Source organism: Dipodomys ordii, unplaced genomic scaffold (genome assembly GCF_000151885.1).
Source record: "Dipodomys ordii isolate 6190 unplaced genomic scaffold, Dord_2.0 Scaffold266, whole genome shotgun sequence".
NCBI classification, from domain to species: domain Eukaryota; kingdom Metazoa; phylum Chordata; class Mammalia; order Rodentia; family Heteromyidae; genus Dipodomys; species Dipodomys ordii.
In genome coordinates, this window is record NW_012267482.1 from 39,973 (window position 1) to 59,250 (window position 19,278).

Below are 19,278 nucleotides of genomic sequence, written 5' to 3' on the forward strand. Positions count from 1 at the left end.
AGGCAGGCAGGCAGACAGACAGGCAGGCAGGCAGGCAGGCAGGCAGACAGACAGACAGACAGGCAAGCAGGCAGGCAGGACAGAGTGATGAAGACAGATGTGATTATTTTTATTACCTGTAATATTCTCTCCAGTGCTGATTTGTATTGTCCAAAAGATCTACACTGTGTGTGTGTGTGTGTGTGTGTATGTGTGTGTGTGTGTGTGTGTGTGTGTGTGTGTGTGCCCATGCACATGTTTGCTGGTGCTGGGGCTTGAACTCAAGACCAAGAACTCTCACTTGACTTTTTCCCTCGAGGCTGGCGCTCTACCGCTTGAGACACAGCTCCACTTCCATAATTTTACTGGTTCATTGGAAAGAAAATGTCTCACGGACCTTGCTGCCGGGCTGGCTTTGTGTCACCATCCTCAGATCTCAGCCTCCTGAGTGGCTGAGGTTACAGGCATGAGCCACCGGTGCCTGGCCTAAAAACAGCTCTTGAATTTATCTTCCTGACCTACGCTAAGATCTTCACCCTGTCATTCTCTTCAGTGAAGGTCATTTTCCTCCATCTAAGAAATGAACTTTCGAGGCTGGGAAGTTGGCGTAGTGAGTGAGGCTCTGGGTTCAAGTCCTTAGCACCACATAAGCAGAAAAAAAACCCAGAAGTGGCGCTGTGGCTCAAGTGGTAGGGCACCAGCCTTGAGCTGAAGAGCTGAGGGACGGCGCCCAGGCCTGGAGTTCAGGCCCCACGACCCACCAAAAACAAAAAGAAAAGAAAGGAAAGAAATGAAGTTTCCTAATGTTTCTTTCAGTTCCCTCTGGATACAGTTACTTCAGCATCAACTGTGGTGTAAGACAGTTCCTGTGTTCCAGAAGTGTGGTTAGATCCTGATGCTATCCTAGAATACATTTATTTGAAATAGTCTTCACACACCCGCATCGATGAGGATAGACATCCTGTAATGACCCAAGAATAACTCATGCTGGGCTGGGAAGGTGGCTCAGTGGTGCGTACAGTTCCAGTTCACAGGGTGCCAGCGGATCAGGCCTGTAATTTGAGCGATCAGGAGGCTGAGATCTGCGGTCATGGTTCTAAGCCAGCCAGGGCAGAAAAGTCCCTGAGCCTCATCTCCAGTTAACCAGCAAAAAGCGGGAAGTAGAGCTGTGACTCAAGTGGTAGAGCACCAGCCTTAACCAAAACACTGTCGGGGCCAGCACTCAGGTCCTGAGTTCAAGCCCTCATACTGGCATAAACACAGCCAGAAAGCAAAACAAAACAAGAAGCCGTAGTGTGATTCCTAATGTGTATTTTTTCTTTGGGGTTTTTGTTCGATTGCAGAGCTTGAACTCAGGGCCTGGGCACTGTCCCTGAGCTCTTCAGCTCAAGACTGGTGCTCTACCATTTGAGCCACAGCACCACTTCCAGTTTTCTGGTGCTTCATTGGAGAGAAGAGTCTCACAGACTTTTCTGCCCCAGCTGGCTTTGAACTGTGATCCTCAGATCTCAGCCTCCTGAGTAGCTAGGATGACAGGCGGGAGCCACCAGCACCCAGCTTCTAAGGGGTTTTGCTATCAACATTTCATTTTGGCTTATTCATTTATTCAGGATAGAATTCACTGTTAACATCTTCACACCTGTCAGGGTCGAATTCCAGTTAACTTTACACACACACACACACACCATCTCTCTCCCTGACACTTTCAGCCTGGAAAACAGAATCTCCAACGGATTCTCCTTCTGTTCTTATACTTGCAAATAGTCCTTTTCCGCAGTTTTCAGTCCTATTTGTGGAAAACAAACAATTTTTTTTTTTGCCTAAAAGACCTGGTTTTTTTGAGATGCTTTAGACCCCCAACTTGGGCTCGTTGTCTGGAAACACCTTTGAACAGCTAGGTAATTTTTTAGCCTGCTTTTATTCGTTCATACTTTGTACAATCGTGTTCGTGGGTCGGACAGACAGTATGTGAATTCATGTCGATAAAACCAGTGTCATTCTTTTTTTTTAATTTATATTTTTTTGTGCTGGGGCTGGGCTTAAAGCCCATCCCTGGGCTTTTGTGTTCAAAGATGGCGCTCTACCCCTTGAGCCACAGTGCCACTTCCAGCTTTTTTGGTGTTCATTGGAGATAAGAGTTCCTGCCCAGGCTGGATTTGAACCGTGATCCTCAGATCTCAGCCCCCTGAGTAGCTGGGATTAAAGGTGTGAGCAGCTTGATCCTGGCTTTTGCTTTGTTTTGCTTTATCTAACTATTATATCTTGAAGTAGTTGTACAAAGGGTTTCATTTTGTGAGTATAATGCATCAGAGGATTTGTGTGTGTGTGTGTGTGTGGTAGAGTGTCTAACAAATTAAATCCTTCGACAGGTAGTAGGAAAGGAATTAAGGCAAATTGAATGACTGAATGCTGTTCTGTGAATGAATGAATGAAAGCACACTGTTTTGAGAACTCTCTGCTGCTTCTGTGTTCCACAGCACCCTCCCATCTATGGGTTAAAACAGCTTTTCGTCTGACTCTCGTCCTCCTTCTGCTGCTCCTCATTGGGTTAAAAGTCTTTTGGATCCTGAGTAGGTATCCCCCTTGCTCTGTGTGTGCTCTGGGTCTGGGGCGGGAGCTCAGAGTCTGGACGCTGCCGCTGCTTTCCCACTCCAGACCAGAGCTCTTCCATGTGAGCCCCAGCTCCACTGACTTGTTGCTGGCTCACTGAAGGTGAGAGTCTCAGGGACGTTCCTGCCCAGGCTGGCTTCCAACGGTGATCCTCAGATCTCAGCCTCCTGCACGGCTGGGATGACAGGCGGGAGCCACTGTCCCCTGGCTCAGAGCCTAGTGCTCCTGCCCAGCTGTTGGTCTCACAGTTGGCATTCTACCACGTGAGCCATGCCTCCTGTTCCCCCTGGGTTTTTTTTAGTATTCCTTGTGCAAAACAACCCTTAAGGTCATGATATTGAAGGTTTTCATGTGTCTTTTTGGATTCTCTCTCTGTGTCTGGATTTGAGTTTATAAACAGCAAAATGTCCAAGAAGAGCTTCCGAGAAACATGTCGCTACAACACATGGGGAATGTCAACAGTCCTGAGAAGATCCAGAACCTCAATGAGAAGATCCAGAACCTCAATGAGAAGATCCAGAACCAATCTATCACCGTGCAAACCCTGGCCACCCGGCTGTGTCAGGAGCTACAGGAAAAGGAGCCAGGTAATTCTGTATTACCTGAGGGCTGCGTATGAGACTAGGAACTAAGGCTACCATGTGTGTGTGTGTGTGTGTGTGTGTGTGTGTGTGTCTGTGTGTGTGTGTGTGTGTGTGTGTTGGGATCCTGGGGCTTGAACTCGGGGCCTGGGCTGTGTCCCTTGGCTTTTTTGCTCTGGGCTACATGGAGCTCAATCACTTGAGCCACACACAGCACTGCTTCCGGCTGATTGCTGATAATTTAAGGTAAGAATCTCACGGAATTTCCTGCTTAGGCTGGCTTTGAACACTAATCTTCAGATCTCAGCCTCCCGAGTAGCTGGGATTCCAGGCCAGCACCACTGGTGTCCAGCTAGATTCATTGACGAAGAAAAGAATTAAGCATTGTTGACAGTTTCATATAATTAGAAGAAAATCAGAAATTAATAACAACAACATAACACCCAATTACCCAGCTATCATGGTTATACAGGAGTATTCAGACGATATGTATTTTCCTTAATCTGCAGCTTTACTAAAATATAATTAAATCAATTTCTCTAATTTCAATATATGATTTAAATTTTTTGTTATTTTAAAGTTTACGTAAAATATCAATTTACTATGAAGACCAGTAAATGATAGATAGGAAAACACACTTCTCTATAGATGGTCTCAGTTCAAAATTCCAGTCAGTAAAAGCCGGGCACTGGTGGCTCATGCCTGTCATCCTAGCTACTGAAAAGGCTGAGTTCTGAGGATCATGGTTCAAAGCCAACCCATGCAGGAAAGTCTGTGAAACTCTTCTCTCCAGTTTACCAGCAAAAAGCCAGAAGTGGAGTTGTGGCTCAAATGGTATAGGATCAGCTTTGAGTGAAAAAGCTAAGGAAGAGCAGGAGATTCTGAGTTCAAGGCCCCCGAACTATACAAAATAAACTTAAATATTACTAAACGAAAACGCAGTAAGCTGGGTCCACGTCCCATAGAGAAGTAAGGGCTGAAGATCTAGCCACATAAAACAAAGTAAAGGGCGTTTTCCTTCCAGAGCACACGTGCAATCCCTGTGCACAGAACTGGATCTGGCATGCAGATGCATGCTACCTTCTACACCGCGTTTCTGACACATGGCAAAACAGCGTAAAGTCATGCGCCGACCGCAACGCCAGCGTGTTGAGTATTAACAAGAATAGCGTGGTAAGTCTCTGAGTCTCTCAGTAAGAAAGAAAATGGCGTTTCCTATCACAGAACAAGAAGAGGTGGCTGAGCACCGGTGGCTCCCGCCTGTCACCCCAGCCACTCAAGAGTCTGAGATCTGAGGATCAAGGTTCAAAGCCAGCCTGGACAGGAAAGGTCATGAGACTCCTATCTAAAAAACTACCAGAACACGGGAAGTGGAGCTGAGACTCAAAGCGGTAGAGCGCCAGCCTTGAGCAAAAGAGCTCAGGGACAGCGCCCAAGCCCTGAGTTCAAGCTCTAGGACTGGAACTTCTTTCATCCTTTCTAGAAGAGGCAAAATCTGGTATGTCTTTCTCACTGGATCTTTCTAAAATGGTGCTCTGACAGTTTACTGACTCAACACAATATAGTTAGGAGGAATAAGAACCGAATCCCTCTTATAACTACACTGCTCTGCCTTTGCTGGATTGCTTTTCTTTCTTTCTCTTTTGCCCTTCCTTCCTTCCTTCCTTCCTTCCTTCCTTCCTTCCTTTATTCTTTCTTTCTTTTTTGTGTGACAGATGTGGGTCTTGAACTCAGGGCTGTGAACACCTCTTGAGCACACACACACACACATACACACACACACACACAGAGTAGTAATGCAATTTTGAAAATACTGTTTGAAAACAATCGTTTGACTGGTGATATGCAGAAGTCTGTATAGAGAGCTATTTTTGTGTCAGTTCTAGGACTTGAACTCAGGGCCTGGGCGCTGTCCTGGAGCTTTGTGGCTCAAGGCTGATCCTCCCCAATGTCAGCCACAGCTCCACCTCTGCCTTTTCTTGTGTGTTTTTGGGGTGGTTCCCTGGAGATAAGAGTCTCAGGGACTTTCCGTCCTCAGATCTCAGCCTCCTGAGTAGCTGGGATGACAGGCGCGAGCCACCAGTGCCCGGCCAGAGATAACTTTGTACATTGAGCATCTTTGTTTTTAGGAGTTTATACAGTCCATGGAGACAGACAGCTATTGGCTTGAAGCATCTCCTAGACAAAATGGCAACTACTCGATGAATCAGACTGTCAACTCCTCTCTCTGGTAAGTTTCTCTTGTTTTCTAATATTTTTCTTTTATTGTCTTGTCTAATTTCTTTACTTTTTGGTCCATCATGGGGCCTGAACTCTGGGCCTGGGCGCTGTCCCTCAGCTCTTCAGCTCAAGGCTGGTGCTCTACCACTTGAGCCACAGCGCCACTACCAGTTTTCTGGTGGTTTATTGGAGATCAGAGTCTCACGGACTTTCCCACCCAGGCTGGCTTTGAACCGCGATCCTCAGATCTCAGCCTCCTGAGTAGCTGGGATGACAGGCATGAGCCACCGGCGCCCGGCTTCTTTTATTTTTATGCTTGTCCCAGGGCTTGAACTCAGGGCCCAGGCGCTGCCTTGGGCTTTTTGACTCAAGGCTCGTGCTCTGGACCACGTGAGCCACAGCGCCACTGCGAACATTTTTGCTTGATTTAATTCGAGTGAAGCATCTCACCACCTTTCCTGCCTGGGTGGCTTTGAACCCTGATCCTCCGACCTCAGTTTCCTGGGTAGCACAAATGCTCAGGATGGCGCCCTTCCTAATATTTAACCTCCACATGTGAGAATGGGGACAGAGAACGTGAGGGGGGTTCGGGGGGACATGGGGGGAAGGATGAGAAGTTGGACGTGATCCACATGCGTGGCGCTCATGAACTGACAGGCAGAAGGGAAATCCCCTGGACGAGTTATCTCCACATTTCCCTTAGGCAATACGGACTGGAGGGCCATGGTGTCGGGTAGCAGAAGCGTTTCTGTGGGTGTCTAGCTCAAGTAGTTGACGTCTACAGTGGTTTACTGTTTTTCCTCTTTTAGGGCTCAAAACAACCTGAACGGCTTAAACACAATGCGCTGCGGCTATTTGGAAGGACAGTATATTTATTTTAACTCCTGTACTGGAAGGAGATACGTGATATGTGAGAAAACGGCTGGTCCCGTGCGGGTGGAAAGCGTGCTTCGTTCACGTTCCAGATGACAGCCCGCAGCAGATGCTCTCCTGTGGTTAGAAGGACCCAATGCTAGCGTGTGTCTCCTGCCTCCCACGAATGGAATAAAAATTCGCCAACAGACTTCTGCCTCTCTGAACATTTGTATCTTTCCATTTCCCTCTTGCTCCTCATTTGCTGTGTGTGAGAAAATAATCCATTGCCGGGCACTAGTGGCTCACTCCTGTAATCCCAGCTATTCAGGAGCTGAGATTTGAGGGTCACGGTTCAAGGCCAGGCTATGCAGGAAAATCGGTGAGACTTATCTCCAATGAGCCGGCAAAAACCCGGAAGTGGAACTGTGGCTCAAGTGGTAGAGCACAAGCCTTGAGAAAAAGAAACTCAGGAACAGCCCCTAGGCCCTGAGTTCAAGCCCCAGGACTGGCGCGTGAAAAAGAAAGCTATGTCTGGAACTCAATATTCAGTCCAGAATCTGTTCTGCATCAAGACAGGCTTTCCTAGCGAAATCTGGAATTCTGTTCTATTTTATTGGTTTGTATGGGGCATAGGGCTTGAACTCAGGGAGTGAGCACTGTCCCTAAGCATTTGCACTCAAGGCTGGCGCTCTACCATTTTGAACCACAGCTCCACTTCAGGTTTTGAGGTGGTCCATTGGAGGTACAAGTCTCATGGACCTTCCTGTCCAGCGTGGCCTCCACCTGCGAACCTTAGATCTCAGCCTCCTGAGTAACCAGGATGTCAGGTGGGAGCCACTGGGGCCTGGCTGAACCCTATCATTTTAAGTTCAGTATTTTCCCTGCTTTCCCACAGATCAGCTTTCAACCTTATGGAAAACTCTTGTCGAAAACTAAGTCCAGCAAGATACGGAAAGCATAAACACACTATGACCAGCTTGGATTTATTCTCAGGATACAGGTTCATTAACACTTTGAAAACAGGAGAAGGGACAATCATCATTGCCATCGACGTAGGAAGAGCTTTTGCTGAAGATAATATTGGCCAGACATAATAACATGTTGTGCGTGTCAGTCCCGTGGTTTGAACTCAGTGTCTGTCCATTGTCCCTGAGGTTCTTTTACTCAACAGTAGCACTCTACCACCTGAGCCACAGCGCCACATCTGGCTTTTTCTAAGTAGTTTTTTGGACATAAAAATCTCATGGAGAAAAAAGAGTTTCATGGACTTTTCCTGCCCAGTCTGGCTTCAAACCACGATCCTCAGGTCTCAGCCTCCTGATTAGTTGGGATGACAGTTGTGATACCCAAGCCAAAATAACACTTTAATCAAGCCGGGAACTTCTCTCATATGAAGAGTTTGTCAAAAGACAACAAATCCTTGTGGGAGATTAAATAGTGTACATCATACATCTAGTAATAGAATGAGTATTTTCTGTTCAGGAATAAGATAATGATTACCTTTATTAAGAAATTCATTCAACAATCTGTATTGTCTATTGGAGATCCTAACAGCGAGAAAGAAAGAAAGAAAGGAGGGAGGGAGGGAGGAAAGAAGGAAGGAGGGAAGGAAGGAAGGAGGGAAGGAAGGAAAGAAGGAAGGAAGGAAGGAAGGAGGGAAGGAAGGAAGGAAGGAAGGAAGGAAGGAAGGAAGGAAGGAAGGAAGGAGACTCTTGTCTAAATTATCCAGAAGCAAGTCAGAAGTGGTGCTGTGACTCACGTAGTAGTGTGTGTCTTGAGCAAAAAGGCCAAGGGAGAGTGACTAGGCTCTGAGTTCAAGTCCCACTACACACGCACAGAGGGGCAGGGAAGTTCATGAGACTCTGACCTCCAGTTAACCACCAAACAGCTAGAAGTGGAGCTGAGGCTTAAATGGTAGAGAGCTAGTTTTGGCCACAAAAGCTCAGGGACAGTGTTCAAGCCCCAGGACCAGCATACACACACACACACACACACACACACACACACACACACACCAATAAAACCCTAACAAAAACAAAAAGCACTCATTTGTGAGCTAGGAGCTGGTGGCTCATGCCTGTGTGTCCTAACTACTCAGGAGACTGAAACTTGGACGGCCCTAGTTCAAAACCAGCCTAGGCAGACAAATCTTCCAAACTCTGCCTCTAGCTAACCAGCAAAATTCTGGACTGGGGGCCTGACTCAAGTGGTAGAGCACCATGCTAGAGCAAGAAGGTGCAGCCAGAGTGTATGGCATTGAATTCAAACCCCAGAACCAACAGAAACACAACAAACCTAGATTCTGCAGGAGGCAATTGTAGTGATAAGAAAGAGGAAGAGAGTCTGGGGAAGAGAAATGTTTCCTCATGGCTCAGTCATGCAGTCCTGCCGGAGATCAGCGATGAGGAGCTGATCAGCTCGGCAGGTTAGTCACAGGGTCAGCTGGGGAAGGGCGGCTGCTGATGATCCCAAAGCCTCAGTGTCCACTTTCCGTCCAACATCCAACAGTCAGCTCTGCCTTCTAACAACAGGATTTCATTCTGTGTGCTTTCCGCGTCCCTCCATGTCTGAAGAAGCCACTTACGCTGTTGTAAACTTCCCGAATTTCCAGGAGCCTGACCGAGGGGAGACCAAAGGTACGCATGTCGGGCTGTGGATGTGTGGTAAGGTGGGCGATGAGACTTCCACCCGAGGGCTCAGGCGGCGGATGGCGTTAGATTCGAGTCAGATTTCTGATGAAGCCTCCCCAAACCGCGTCTGATGTTTCTTAAGCACCGGCTCTGTGATGCTACCAGCAGCCAATCACTAACAAACGTTCCACTTTTGACTACGATGATCGAGCGAGTGGATAGTGTCTGTCGTACAAAGTGTCCACGTCTGTGGCTCAAGGTTAGACGCTGTCCAGGAAAGCCACCGCTGAATTTATTTTGTCATTCTATTTTCATTTGTGTCAGAGAGAAAGAAGAGGGATTCTGGAACGCTTGGAAGAGAGAGACAGAGACGCAGACAAAGATGGACAGAGAGACAGAGACAGGCAGAGAGGGACACAGGGACAAAGAATGACACAAATGGACAGAAAGGGACAGAGAAAGAGACAGAGGGACAGAGAGACAGAGACAGAACAATGCGGAGAGATGTGGTATTTTTACCACCTGAAATGCTGTTTCCAGTACTTATTTATATTATCCCAAAGATCCAAACTGTGTGTGTGTGAGAGAGAGAGAGAGCGCGTGTGCGTGTGTTAACACACACACACAGACACGCTTGTGTTTGCCAGAGCTGGGCTTGAACTCAACCCCCCATTTGGCTTCTTCCCCACAAAGCTGGCGCTCTACCACTTGAGCCACAGCTCCACTTCTATCATTTCACTGGGTCCTTGGAAATAAAAAGCCTCATGGACCTTCCTGTCCGGGCTGCTCTGTATCACGATGCTCAGATCTCAGCCTCCTGAGTGGCTGAGATTACAGGCGTGAGCTACTGGTGCCCGGCCTAAAAGCAGCTCTGACTGTATCATTCTGACCTACGCGAAAGGTCTTGACCTTGTCCTTTTCAATGAAGGTCATTTCCCTCTTTCTTAAAAAAAATGAAGTTTCCTAATTTCTTTTCAGTTCTCTCTGGTGAGGGTTATTTTGGCATCGACTGTGAGGTAGAAGGTGGATTTCCTCTTTTTCAGAAGTGTGGTTAGATTATCATGTTTTACTAGAATGCATTCATTTGAAATAACTTTTGCATAGCCACCTGGATGAGAATAACTATCCTGTAATGATTTAGGAATAATTCCCCTTGGGTTGGGACTGTGGCTCCGTGGTAGAGTGCTTGCCTAGCATGCATGAAGCCCTGGGTTCGATTCTTCTGGATCACGTAATCAGAAAAAACCAGAAGTGGTTTGTAAGTGCCAGCCTTCAGGACAAGAAGCTCAGGAATGGTGCTGGGCCCTGAGTTCAAGCCCTGGACTGGCAAAAAAGAAAAAAAAAGGAAAGGAAAAAAAAAGAATACTTCACCGGGTGATTGTGGCTCATTCCTATCATTTTAGCTACTCAGGAGGCTGAGATCTGAGGGTCATGGTTGTAAGCCAGCTAGAGCAGAAAAGTCTCTGCTTCTCCAGTTAACCTCCAAAAAGCTGAAAGCAGAGCTGTGACTCAAGTTCTAAAACATGAGCCTTAAGCAAAAATATGGTCAGGGACAGCAGCCAGGTCCTGAGATCAAGTCTTATGCCCAGAAACAGCCCAACACCGAAACAACCCAAGAAGCGTGAGGGCTATTTCTAAGTTCTGTTTTGTTTTTTGTTTTGGTCGGTCCTGGGATTTGAACTCAGGGCCTGGATGCTCTCCCTGAAAGTCTTTTTCTCAAGGCTATGAGCTGTATGCTTGAGCTACAGGCTTTCCCGTGGTTCACTGCAGATAAGAGTTTCATGGTCTTTCCTGCCTGGGCTGGCTTTGAACCCTGATCCTCAGATCTCAGCCTCCTGAGCAGCTGGGATGACAGGCGGGAGCCACTGGCGCCCGGCTCACCTGCGATTTTTCCAAGTCTCTCTCTTTATGTATCTGATCCAAATTCATCTGCAATTGTAATCATGAGAATGTTGTCAGGCAGATTTAAAGGAGAGGATGCGCAGAGCACCTAAGCATTATTTTACCCAAGTATTAATTAACCACGTTGCGTTTCTCCAGCGGTTCGAGGAGGAGCGGCCATTCGCCCTGTGCGCGTCACAGAAGAATTAGTCCATGACCCAGGTGAGGACCTCCTCCCCCAGGGTCACGCAGGTCAGAGGTCAGTGGAGGAACCATTCAGACACTTGCCCCAGACAGCCGCTGACCTTCGTGATGAAGACAGATTAGGCATCCTGTAGCTCCCAGATGCATCTCATGTGTGTGTGTGTGTGTGTGTGTGTGTGTGTGTGTGTGTGTGTGTGTGCGCCCGCGCACACCTGTGCATATGCAGATACACATAAGCATGAGTGTATGTGTGTGTGTGGATGTGTGGATGTGTTCATATAGATGTATCAACACATTCGTAAACTTATATATGTCACCTGGGGCCAGTGACTTACGTCTACCATCCCAGCTACTCAAGAGGCTGAGATCTGAGGTTCATGGTTCAAAGCCAGGCCAGGCAGGAAAATCCCCATGAGATTTCCTATCTCTAACCACTCAAAACCGGAAGTGGATCTGTGGCTCAAAGTGGTAGAGCGCTAGTCTTGAGTGAAAGAGCTCAGGGACAGTGCCCGGGCCTGAGTTCAAGTCCCAGGACCTGCACACACACACACACACACACACACACACACACACACACACACACGGATTACGGGTATGAGCCATTGGTGCAGCTGACATTTTTCAATGCATTTAGAGCGCATTTCATCCATGTGTGTATGCTAATATATAATTTTATCCCTTCTAATCTCAAAGTATACTTTTCCAGTTTAGTGCTTTTTTTTCTTCAATAGTTTATCGATTTTCTTCATTTTGGTTTCGAGTGACCTCATTAATTTATCCCCATGTGTTTTGGGTGTATGTGGGGAGAGTTGGGGGTTTGAACTCAGGGCGCTGTCCCTGAGCTTTTCTGCTCAAAGCTGGCGCTCTACCACTTGGGCCACAGCTCCACTTCCAGTTTTCTGGTGGTTCATTGGAGATAAGAGTCTCCCTGACTTTCCTGCCTTGGCTGGCTTTGAACCACGATCCTCAGGTCTCAGCCTCCTGAGTTGCTGGGATGACAGGCGTGAGCCACCAGCGCCGGGCCCCATGATTGTATTTTCTGTTTGTTCTTGCTGAGAGGATGTTTTATTTTAACTTTACTATCTGTTATTTAATCCTTTAGAGATATTTCTTTGTATAGTGAAAAACTTGAATTCCAATGGGGTAAGTCCTTTGAACAACAAATTATAGTTTAGCCAAGTGAAAAACGGGATGCTGAGCATGATTTCAGCCGGGGGGAATTTTAACAGCCTAGTTTCTGACGTTGGCATGTGTGGCGATAAGAGGAAGAGAGTTTGGTGAAATGCTTCCTTATGTCTCAGCCACCATTGCTGCCGCAGACCACAGAGGAGGAGTCCATCAGCTCGGCTGGGTTAGACACGGGGTCGGCTGGAGAAGGGCGGCGGCTGCTGCTGATCAAACAGCGTCAGCGTCCACCTTCCGTCCAGCGTCCAACAGTCAGCTCTGCCTTCTCCTAACAACCGCATTTCATTCCACCTGCTTCCCACCTCCCTCCATGTCTGAAGAAGTCACTTACGCGGATCTAAACTTCCAGAACTCGGGAAAGACACAGAAGATCCAGGAGTTGGACACAGTGGAGCCCAAAGGTACGAATGTGGAGTTGGGAGTGTGTGGTACGGTGGGCTATGAAAACGAGACTTCCACCTTGGGGTTCAGTGAGTGGAGGGGGTCCTTAGCCAATTAAACTCCCCCAAAGCCTTCTCTTTTTCCAAGCACTGGATTGAAATCATTTATAATCAACCAATCACTTGTAAATGTTCTACTTTTGAATATTACAATCGAGCTATAGGAAAGTGTTCTGAAATTGTACAAAGTGTCCAGTTCTGTGGCTCACGATTACATGCTGTCCAGGGAAGCCATCTTTGAATATATTCTGTTATTTTCTTTTTCCTTTCATTTCTGTAAGAGAGAAAGAAGAGGGAGGCTGGGAAGGTCGGGAGACAGACAGAGACAGGGACACAGCCAACAATAGATCAAGAGACTGAGGCAGAGAGAGACAAGGGAAAACAGGCAGAAATTGACAGCCAGGGACAGAGATAGAGAGACAGAGGGACAGAGAGAAGATAGAGTCATACAAAGAGAGATGAAGAGAAAGAGACCGAAGGTCTCAGAGACAGACTGAGAGAAAGAGAGAGAGGGAGAGAGAAAGCCAAAGACAGAGATAGTGAGAGACAGAGAGAGAGCCAGAAACAGACAGATAGACAGACAGACAAACAGAGGGACAAGGGAAGCAGAGAGAGCTGTGACATTTTACTACCTGTTACGTGCTGATTGATATTATCCAAAAGCTCCAAACTCTGTGTGTGTATGTGTGTGTGTGCGTGTGTGTGCATGTGTGTGCGTGTGTGTGCATGTGTGTGCATGTGTGTGTGTGTGCGCACATGCTCATGCATACACTTCTGCTTGCCAGTATTGAGGCTTCAGCTCAAGGCCAGGAACTCTCGCATGACTTTTTTGCTCACGGCTGGTGCTTTACTAGTTGAACAACAGCTTCACGTCCATCATTTTGCTGATTCATTGGAAACAAAATCCCTGTGTGTCTGGGCATCGGTGGCTCCCGCCTGTCATCCCAGCTGCTCAGGAGGCTGAGATCTGAGGATCGCGGTTCAAAGCCAGCCCGGGCAGGAAAGTCTGTGAGACTCTGATCTCCCATGAACCACCAGAAAACTGGAAGTGGCGCTGTGGCTCAAGTGGTAGAGCACCAGCCTTGAGCTGAAGAGCTGAGGGACAGCGCCCAGGCCCAGAGTTTCAATCCAGGACCAATAAAAAAATAAAAATGTCCCGTGGACCTTCCGTCCGGGTTGGCTTTGTATCACGATCCTCAGATCTCAGCTTCCTGAGTGGCTGAGATTACAGGCGTGAGCTACCAGTGCCTGGCCTAAAGCAACTCTTGAATTTATCATTCTGACATACGCTAAAATCTTGACCTTGTTCTTTTCAGTGAAGGTCATTTTCCTCCATCTAAAGAAATGAAGTTTCATAATGTTTTTTCCAGTGCTTTCTGGTTACCGTTAATTTGGCATCAACTGTGGCGTAAGACGATGGATTTCCTGTGTTTCAGAAGTGTGGTTAGATTATCATGTTTTACGAGAATACATCTATTTGAAATAGCCTTTACATGCTCAAAATAGATATCCTGTAATGATTTAAGAATAAGTCACCTTGAGCTGGGCATGCAGCTTAATGGTAGAGTGCTTGCCTAGCATGCATGAAGTCCTGGGTTCGATTCCTCAGGACCACAGACACAGAAAAAGAATAATTCACTGGTTGTGTGTTTCACTTCTGTAATTTTAGCTACTCAGTGCACTGAGGTCTGAGGATTACAGTTCTAAGCCAGCCAAGGCAGAAAAGTCTGTGAGACTCATCATCAGTTAACCACCAAAAAGCTGGAATTAGAGATGTGACTCAAGTGGTAGAGCACCAGCCTTAGGGAAAAAAAAACTGTCACGACACCACCCAGGTCCTGAGTTCAAGGCCTGATACTGGCATAAAAACGGGCTAAACAACAACTCAAAGCATTAGTGCCATTTCTAGTGTGTTTTTGTTTTGTTGGTCACAGGGTTTGAACTCAGGGCCTGGGCGCTGTCCCTCAGCTCTTCCTGCTCAAGGCTAGCGCTCTACCCCTTGAGCCACAACTCCACTTCCAGGGTTTTTTTGCTGCTTCCTAGGAGATAAGAGTCTCCTGGTTATTTTTTTTTCCTGCCCTGGCTGGCTTTGAACTGAGATCCTCAGATCTCAGCCTCCTGAGTAGCTGGGATTTAAGGAATAAGCAGCTGGGTGCTGGCTGTTTTGCTTTACATCTGTAAGTACTTGCGCAAAGGGTTTCAATTCACCCGGTCATGGTGTGAGTACTGTGCATCTTGATCAGAGGATTTTGTTTTCGTGTCTTAGAGCGTCAAACAAATTAAATGATTTTGCAGGTTGCACAGTAGGAAAGACAGACAGGCAAAACGAATGAATGAATGACATTGTATGAATGAATGCAACTGAACACTGTCTTGAGAACCTTTCATTGTTTCCTATTCCACAGTGTGTCCGCTGCCTTCACACTTATGGGTTAAAATAGCCCTGGGTCTCACTCTCCTCCTCCTCCTCCTCCTCCTTGGACTAGGAATCTTGGGGATCATACGTACGTATCACCCCTTTTTTTTGGATGTGCTGCTGGTCGTGGGGCTTGAACTCAGGGCCTGAGCGCTGTCTCTGGGCTTTCTCACTCAAGGCTGGTGCTCTACCACTTGAGCCACGGCTCCACCTCTGATTTTCTGGTGGTGCGTTGAATATAAGAGTCTCAGGGACGTTCCTGCCCAGGCTGGCTTCTGACTGTGATCCTCAGATCTCAGCCTCCTGAGCAGCTGGGATGACAGGCGGGAGCCACTGGTGTCTAGTTCCAAGCCTAGTGCTCCTGCTCCTGCTCCTCACAGTTGGCGTTCTACCACTTAAACCACGCCTCCTGTTCCTCTTTTGGTCTTTTTTAGTATTCCTTGTGCAAAACAACTTTTAAGGTCATGATATTGAAGGTTTACAAGTTTCTTTTTTAAATCTCTCTCTCTGTGTGTCTCTCTCTGGATTTGGAGTTTATAAATTGCAAAATATCCAAGCGGAACTTCAGAGAAACGTGTCCCTACAACAAATGGGGATTGTCAACAGTTCTGAGAAGATCCAGAACCTCTCTATCACCGTGCAAACCCTGGCCACCTGGCTGGGTCATGAGCTACGGAGAAAAGAGCCAGGTAATTCTGTACTACCCAGAGGGCTGCGTATGAGACCAGGAACTAAAGCTACAGAGTGTGTGTGTGTGTGTGTGTGTGTGTGTGTGTGTGTGTTGGGGTCCTGGGGCTTGAACTCGGGGCCTGGGCTGTGTCCCTTAGCTTTTTTGCTCTAGGCTGCATGGAGCTCAACCAGTTAAGCCACAGCACCACTACTGATTGTTCCTGGATATTGTAAGATTTTCCCACCCAGGCTTACTTTAAACACTAATCCTCAGATTTCAGCCACCTGAGGAGTTAGGATTACAGACACCCGCCACCACTGCCCAGCTAGAACTACTGAGTAAGAAAGGAATTAAGCACCATAATGCACTGTTGACCGTCCATATACTTAGAAGAAAATCTGAGAACAATAATACCTGTACAACACTCAATTACCCAGGTATCCTGGCTTTACAAGCGTATTAAGACAACATGTATTTTCCTCAGTCTGCTAAGGTATAATGACTAAGGCATAATTAAATCAATTTCTCTCATCTGAATTTACACTGAGAAATTCTTATTGTTATGTTAAAGGTGATGTAAAAAAATCCCAATGTATTTTAAGCTCAGTAAAGGATAGATAGGAAAACACACTTCTCTACACCCGGTTTCATTGCAAACTTTCACCCAGTAAAAGCCGGGCACTGGCGGCTCCCGCCTGTCATCCGAGCTACTTAAGAGGCTGAGTTGTGAGGATCATGGTTCAAAGCCAGCTCATGCAGGAAAGTCTTCTCTCCAGTGAACCGGCAAAAACCAGAAGTGGGGGCGTGACTCAAATCGTAGAGGATCAGCCTTCACTGAAAAAGCTAAGCGAGACGTGAGATCCCAAGTTCAAGCCCCAAAACTGGCACAAAACAAACTTAAATATTACCAGATGAAAAAGCAGTAAGCTGGGTCCACGTCCCATAGAGAAGTAAGGGCTGAAGATCTAGCCACATAAAACAAAGCAAAGGGTGTTTTCCTTCCAGAGCACACGTGCAATCCCTGTGCGCAGAACTGGATCTGGCATGCAGATGCATGCTACCTTCTACACCGCGTTTCTGGCACGTGGCAAAACAGCGTAAAGTCATGCGCCGACCGCAACGCCAGCCTGCTGAAGATTAACCACAAGGATGCCCTGGTACGTCCGTGAGTCTCTCGGTCAGAAACGAAATCCCATTTTCTATCACAGAATAAGAAGAGGCGGCCACGCACCCATGGCTCCCGCCTGTCATCCCAGCTCCTCAGGAGGCTGCGAGCTGGAGAGTGAGGTTCAAAGCCAGCCTGGGCCAGAAAGTCCATGAGACTCTGATCTCCAATGAACCACCAGAACACTGGAAGCGAGAAAAAGCAGCTCAGGGACAGCGCCCAGGCCCTGAGTTCAAGCCCCAGGACCGAAAGGTCTTTCGTTCTTTCTAGAAGAAGGGGAATATGTTGTGTTTTTCTCGTTGGATCTTTCTCAATCGGTTCACTGATAGTTACTGACGCCACAAAATATAGTCCAGTGAGAAATAAGGACAAAATATTAGATCTATGGCTTCCAAAATTTTGGATGGCTTCTGAGATGCCTCTTACACTGACCTGTGCCGACTTTACTAGATTTCCTTCCTTCCTTCCTTCCTCCCTTCCTTCCTTCCTTCCTTCCTCCCTTCCTCCCTTCCTTCCTTCCTTCCTCCCTTCTTTCCTTCCTTCCTTCCTTCTTCCTTCTTCCTTTCTTCTTTCTTTCTTTCTTTCTTTCTTTCTTTCTCTCTCTGTCTCTCTCTCTTTCTGTCTTTCTCTTCCTCCCTCCCTCCCTCCCTCCCTTCTTTCCTTCTTTCTTTTTTTTTATATGCCAGACATGGGACTCGAACTCAGGGTCTTGAGTAACACTTGAGTGCACACACACACACACACACGTAATGCAATTTTGAAAGTAATTCTTTTCAAACAATAATTAGAATGGTGATTCGCAGAAGTATGTGCAGAGATCATTATTTTTGTGCCAGTCCCAGGGCTAGAACTCAGGGCCTGGATGCTGTCCATGAGCTTTTTTGTTCAAGGTTGACATTCCCCAACTTGAGCCACAGATCCTCTTCAGGGATTTTTGGGGTTTTCTGGTAGGTCCCTGGAGATAAGAGTCTCATGGACTTCCCTGTCCTGGCTGGCTTTGAATCCTGATCTTCAGATCTCAGCCTCCTGAGTAGCTAGGGTGACAGGCGGGAGACACTATACCCAGCCAGAGATAACTTTGTACACAAAGCATCTTTGTTTCTTAGGATTTTGTAAAGTCCATGGGGTTATATGACTATTGGCTTGGAGCATCTCCTAGACAAGATAACACAAACTACTATGTGAGAGTGGATGACAGTATCATGTCTGATATCTGGTGAGTTTCTATTTTGGTTTTTTTTTCCTATTATTGTTTTAAGTCTATTTTTTAACCTCCGTTTGCCTCAGGAAAATGATAGATTGTTGAAATACCCTTAAACATACCTGCCATGTCAGACTTCTCTAATGAATGTAATCATGCCAAAAATTATCACATAGCCGGGTGCTGATGGTCATGCCTGTAATCCGAGCTACTCAGGAAAGTTGAGATCTGAGGATGGCGGTTCGAAGCCAGCTCTGACATAAATGTGCATGAGACACTCATCTCCAATTAACTACCAAAACACTGATCAAAATGGCGCTGTGGTCAAGTGGTAGAGCACTAGCCTTTAGCACAAAATCTCTGATGTAGTGTCCAGGCCCCAAGTTTAAGATCCAGTACCAAAACCTACATAAGAATAATGCACAGATAGCCTTACTTTGTGAAGACACTAGCAGTAGCCTGATGATAGAGACTTTCTTTTCTTCCTATCCTTTTCCCAGGACTTGAACTCCTTGGGGCCAGGGTGCTGCAGCTCTACCACTTGAGCCACAGCTCCACTTCTGACTATTTTGCTTGATTTCATTATAAGAGTCTCACGGACTTCCCTGGCTGGGTGATTTTGAACCCTGGTCCTCAGAAAACGTGAGGGGGGGTTGGGGGGGGACATGGGGGGAAGGATGAGAGGTTGGACGTGATCCACATGCGTGGCGCTCATGAACTGACAGGCTGAAGGGAAATTCCCTGGACAAGCAGTGAGCTCCACATGAACTGTAATTTTTCTTAGGCAATGAAGGCTGTCGGGGCCGTAATGTCAGGTAGCAGAGGTCATTTGTGTGTGTGTGTGTGACTATTTCAAGTCTTTGACTTCTTAAGTAGTTTCCTGTTTTTCCTCTTTCAGGTTGAAGAACAACACCGCTGGCTTAAATGGGATATTTTGTGGGTACATGGCATACAACGACCACATTTCTTATGATTACTGTTTTAGACACAGATATACAATCTGTGAGAAAATGGCTGGTCCAGGGCAGGTAGAAAGTGTGCGAGGTTAACGCTCCGGATGAAAGCCTGGACTTGGTTTTAAAAAAAATCATTTTGCTTCAGATGCTGTCCTGCAGTTAGAAGATGCAGTCCTGATGTTAGCCTGTGTCTCCTGGATCACACAAATGGAATTAAAATAGTATGACCAGATGTCTGCCTCTCTGAACATTTATATCTTTTGGTTTTCCTCTTGCTCCTCATTT

At 46.8% G+C, this 19,278-nt stretch overlaps 2 protein-coding genes across 2 annotated transcripts; both read left to right on the plus strand.

The window, feature by feature from the left end:
- Positions 1–3,019: 3,019 nt before the first annotated feature.
- Positions 3,020–6,385, plus strand: LOC106001085 (C-type lectin domain family 12 member A-like). The gene is made up of 4 exons (XM_013036229.1): positions 3,020–3,176; positions 4,195–4,343; positions 5,300–5,400; positions 6,200–6,385. The coding sequence occupies exons 1-4, from the start codon at positions 3,020–3,022 to the stop codon at positions 6,357–6,359; spliced, it is 567 nt and encodes a 188-aa protein (XP_012891683.1). The 3' UTR covers positions 6,360–6,385.
- A 5,974-nt stretch (positions 6,386–12,359) lies between these two features.
- On the plus strand, positions 12,360–19,086 carry LOC106001086 (C-type lectin domain family 12 member A-like). The gene is made up of 6 exons (XM_013036230.1): positions 12,360–12,546; positions 14,991–15,089; positions 15,535–15,690; positions 16,677–16,828; positions 17,943–18,052; positions 18,936–19,086. Exons 1-6 carry the CDS (start codon positions 12,456–12,458, stop codon positions 19,084–19,086), a joined length of 759 nt encoding a protein of 252 aa, XP_012891684.1. The 5' UTR covers positions 12,360–12,455.
- Positions 19,087–19,278: the final 192 nt, after the last annotated feature.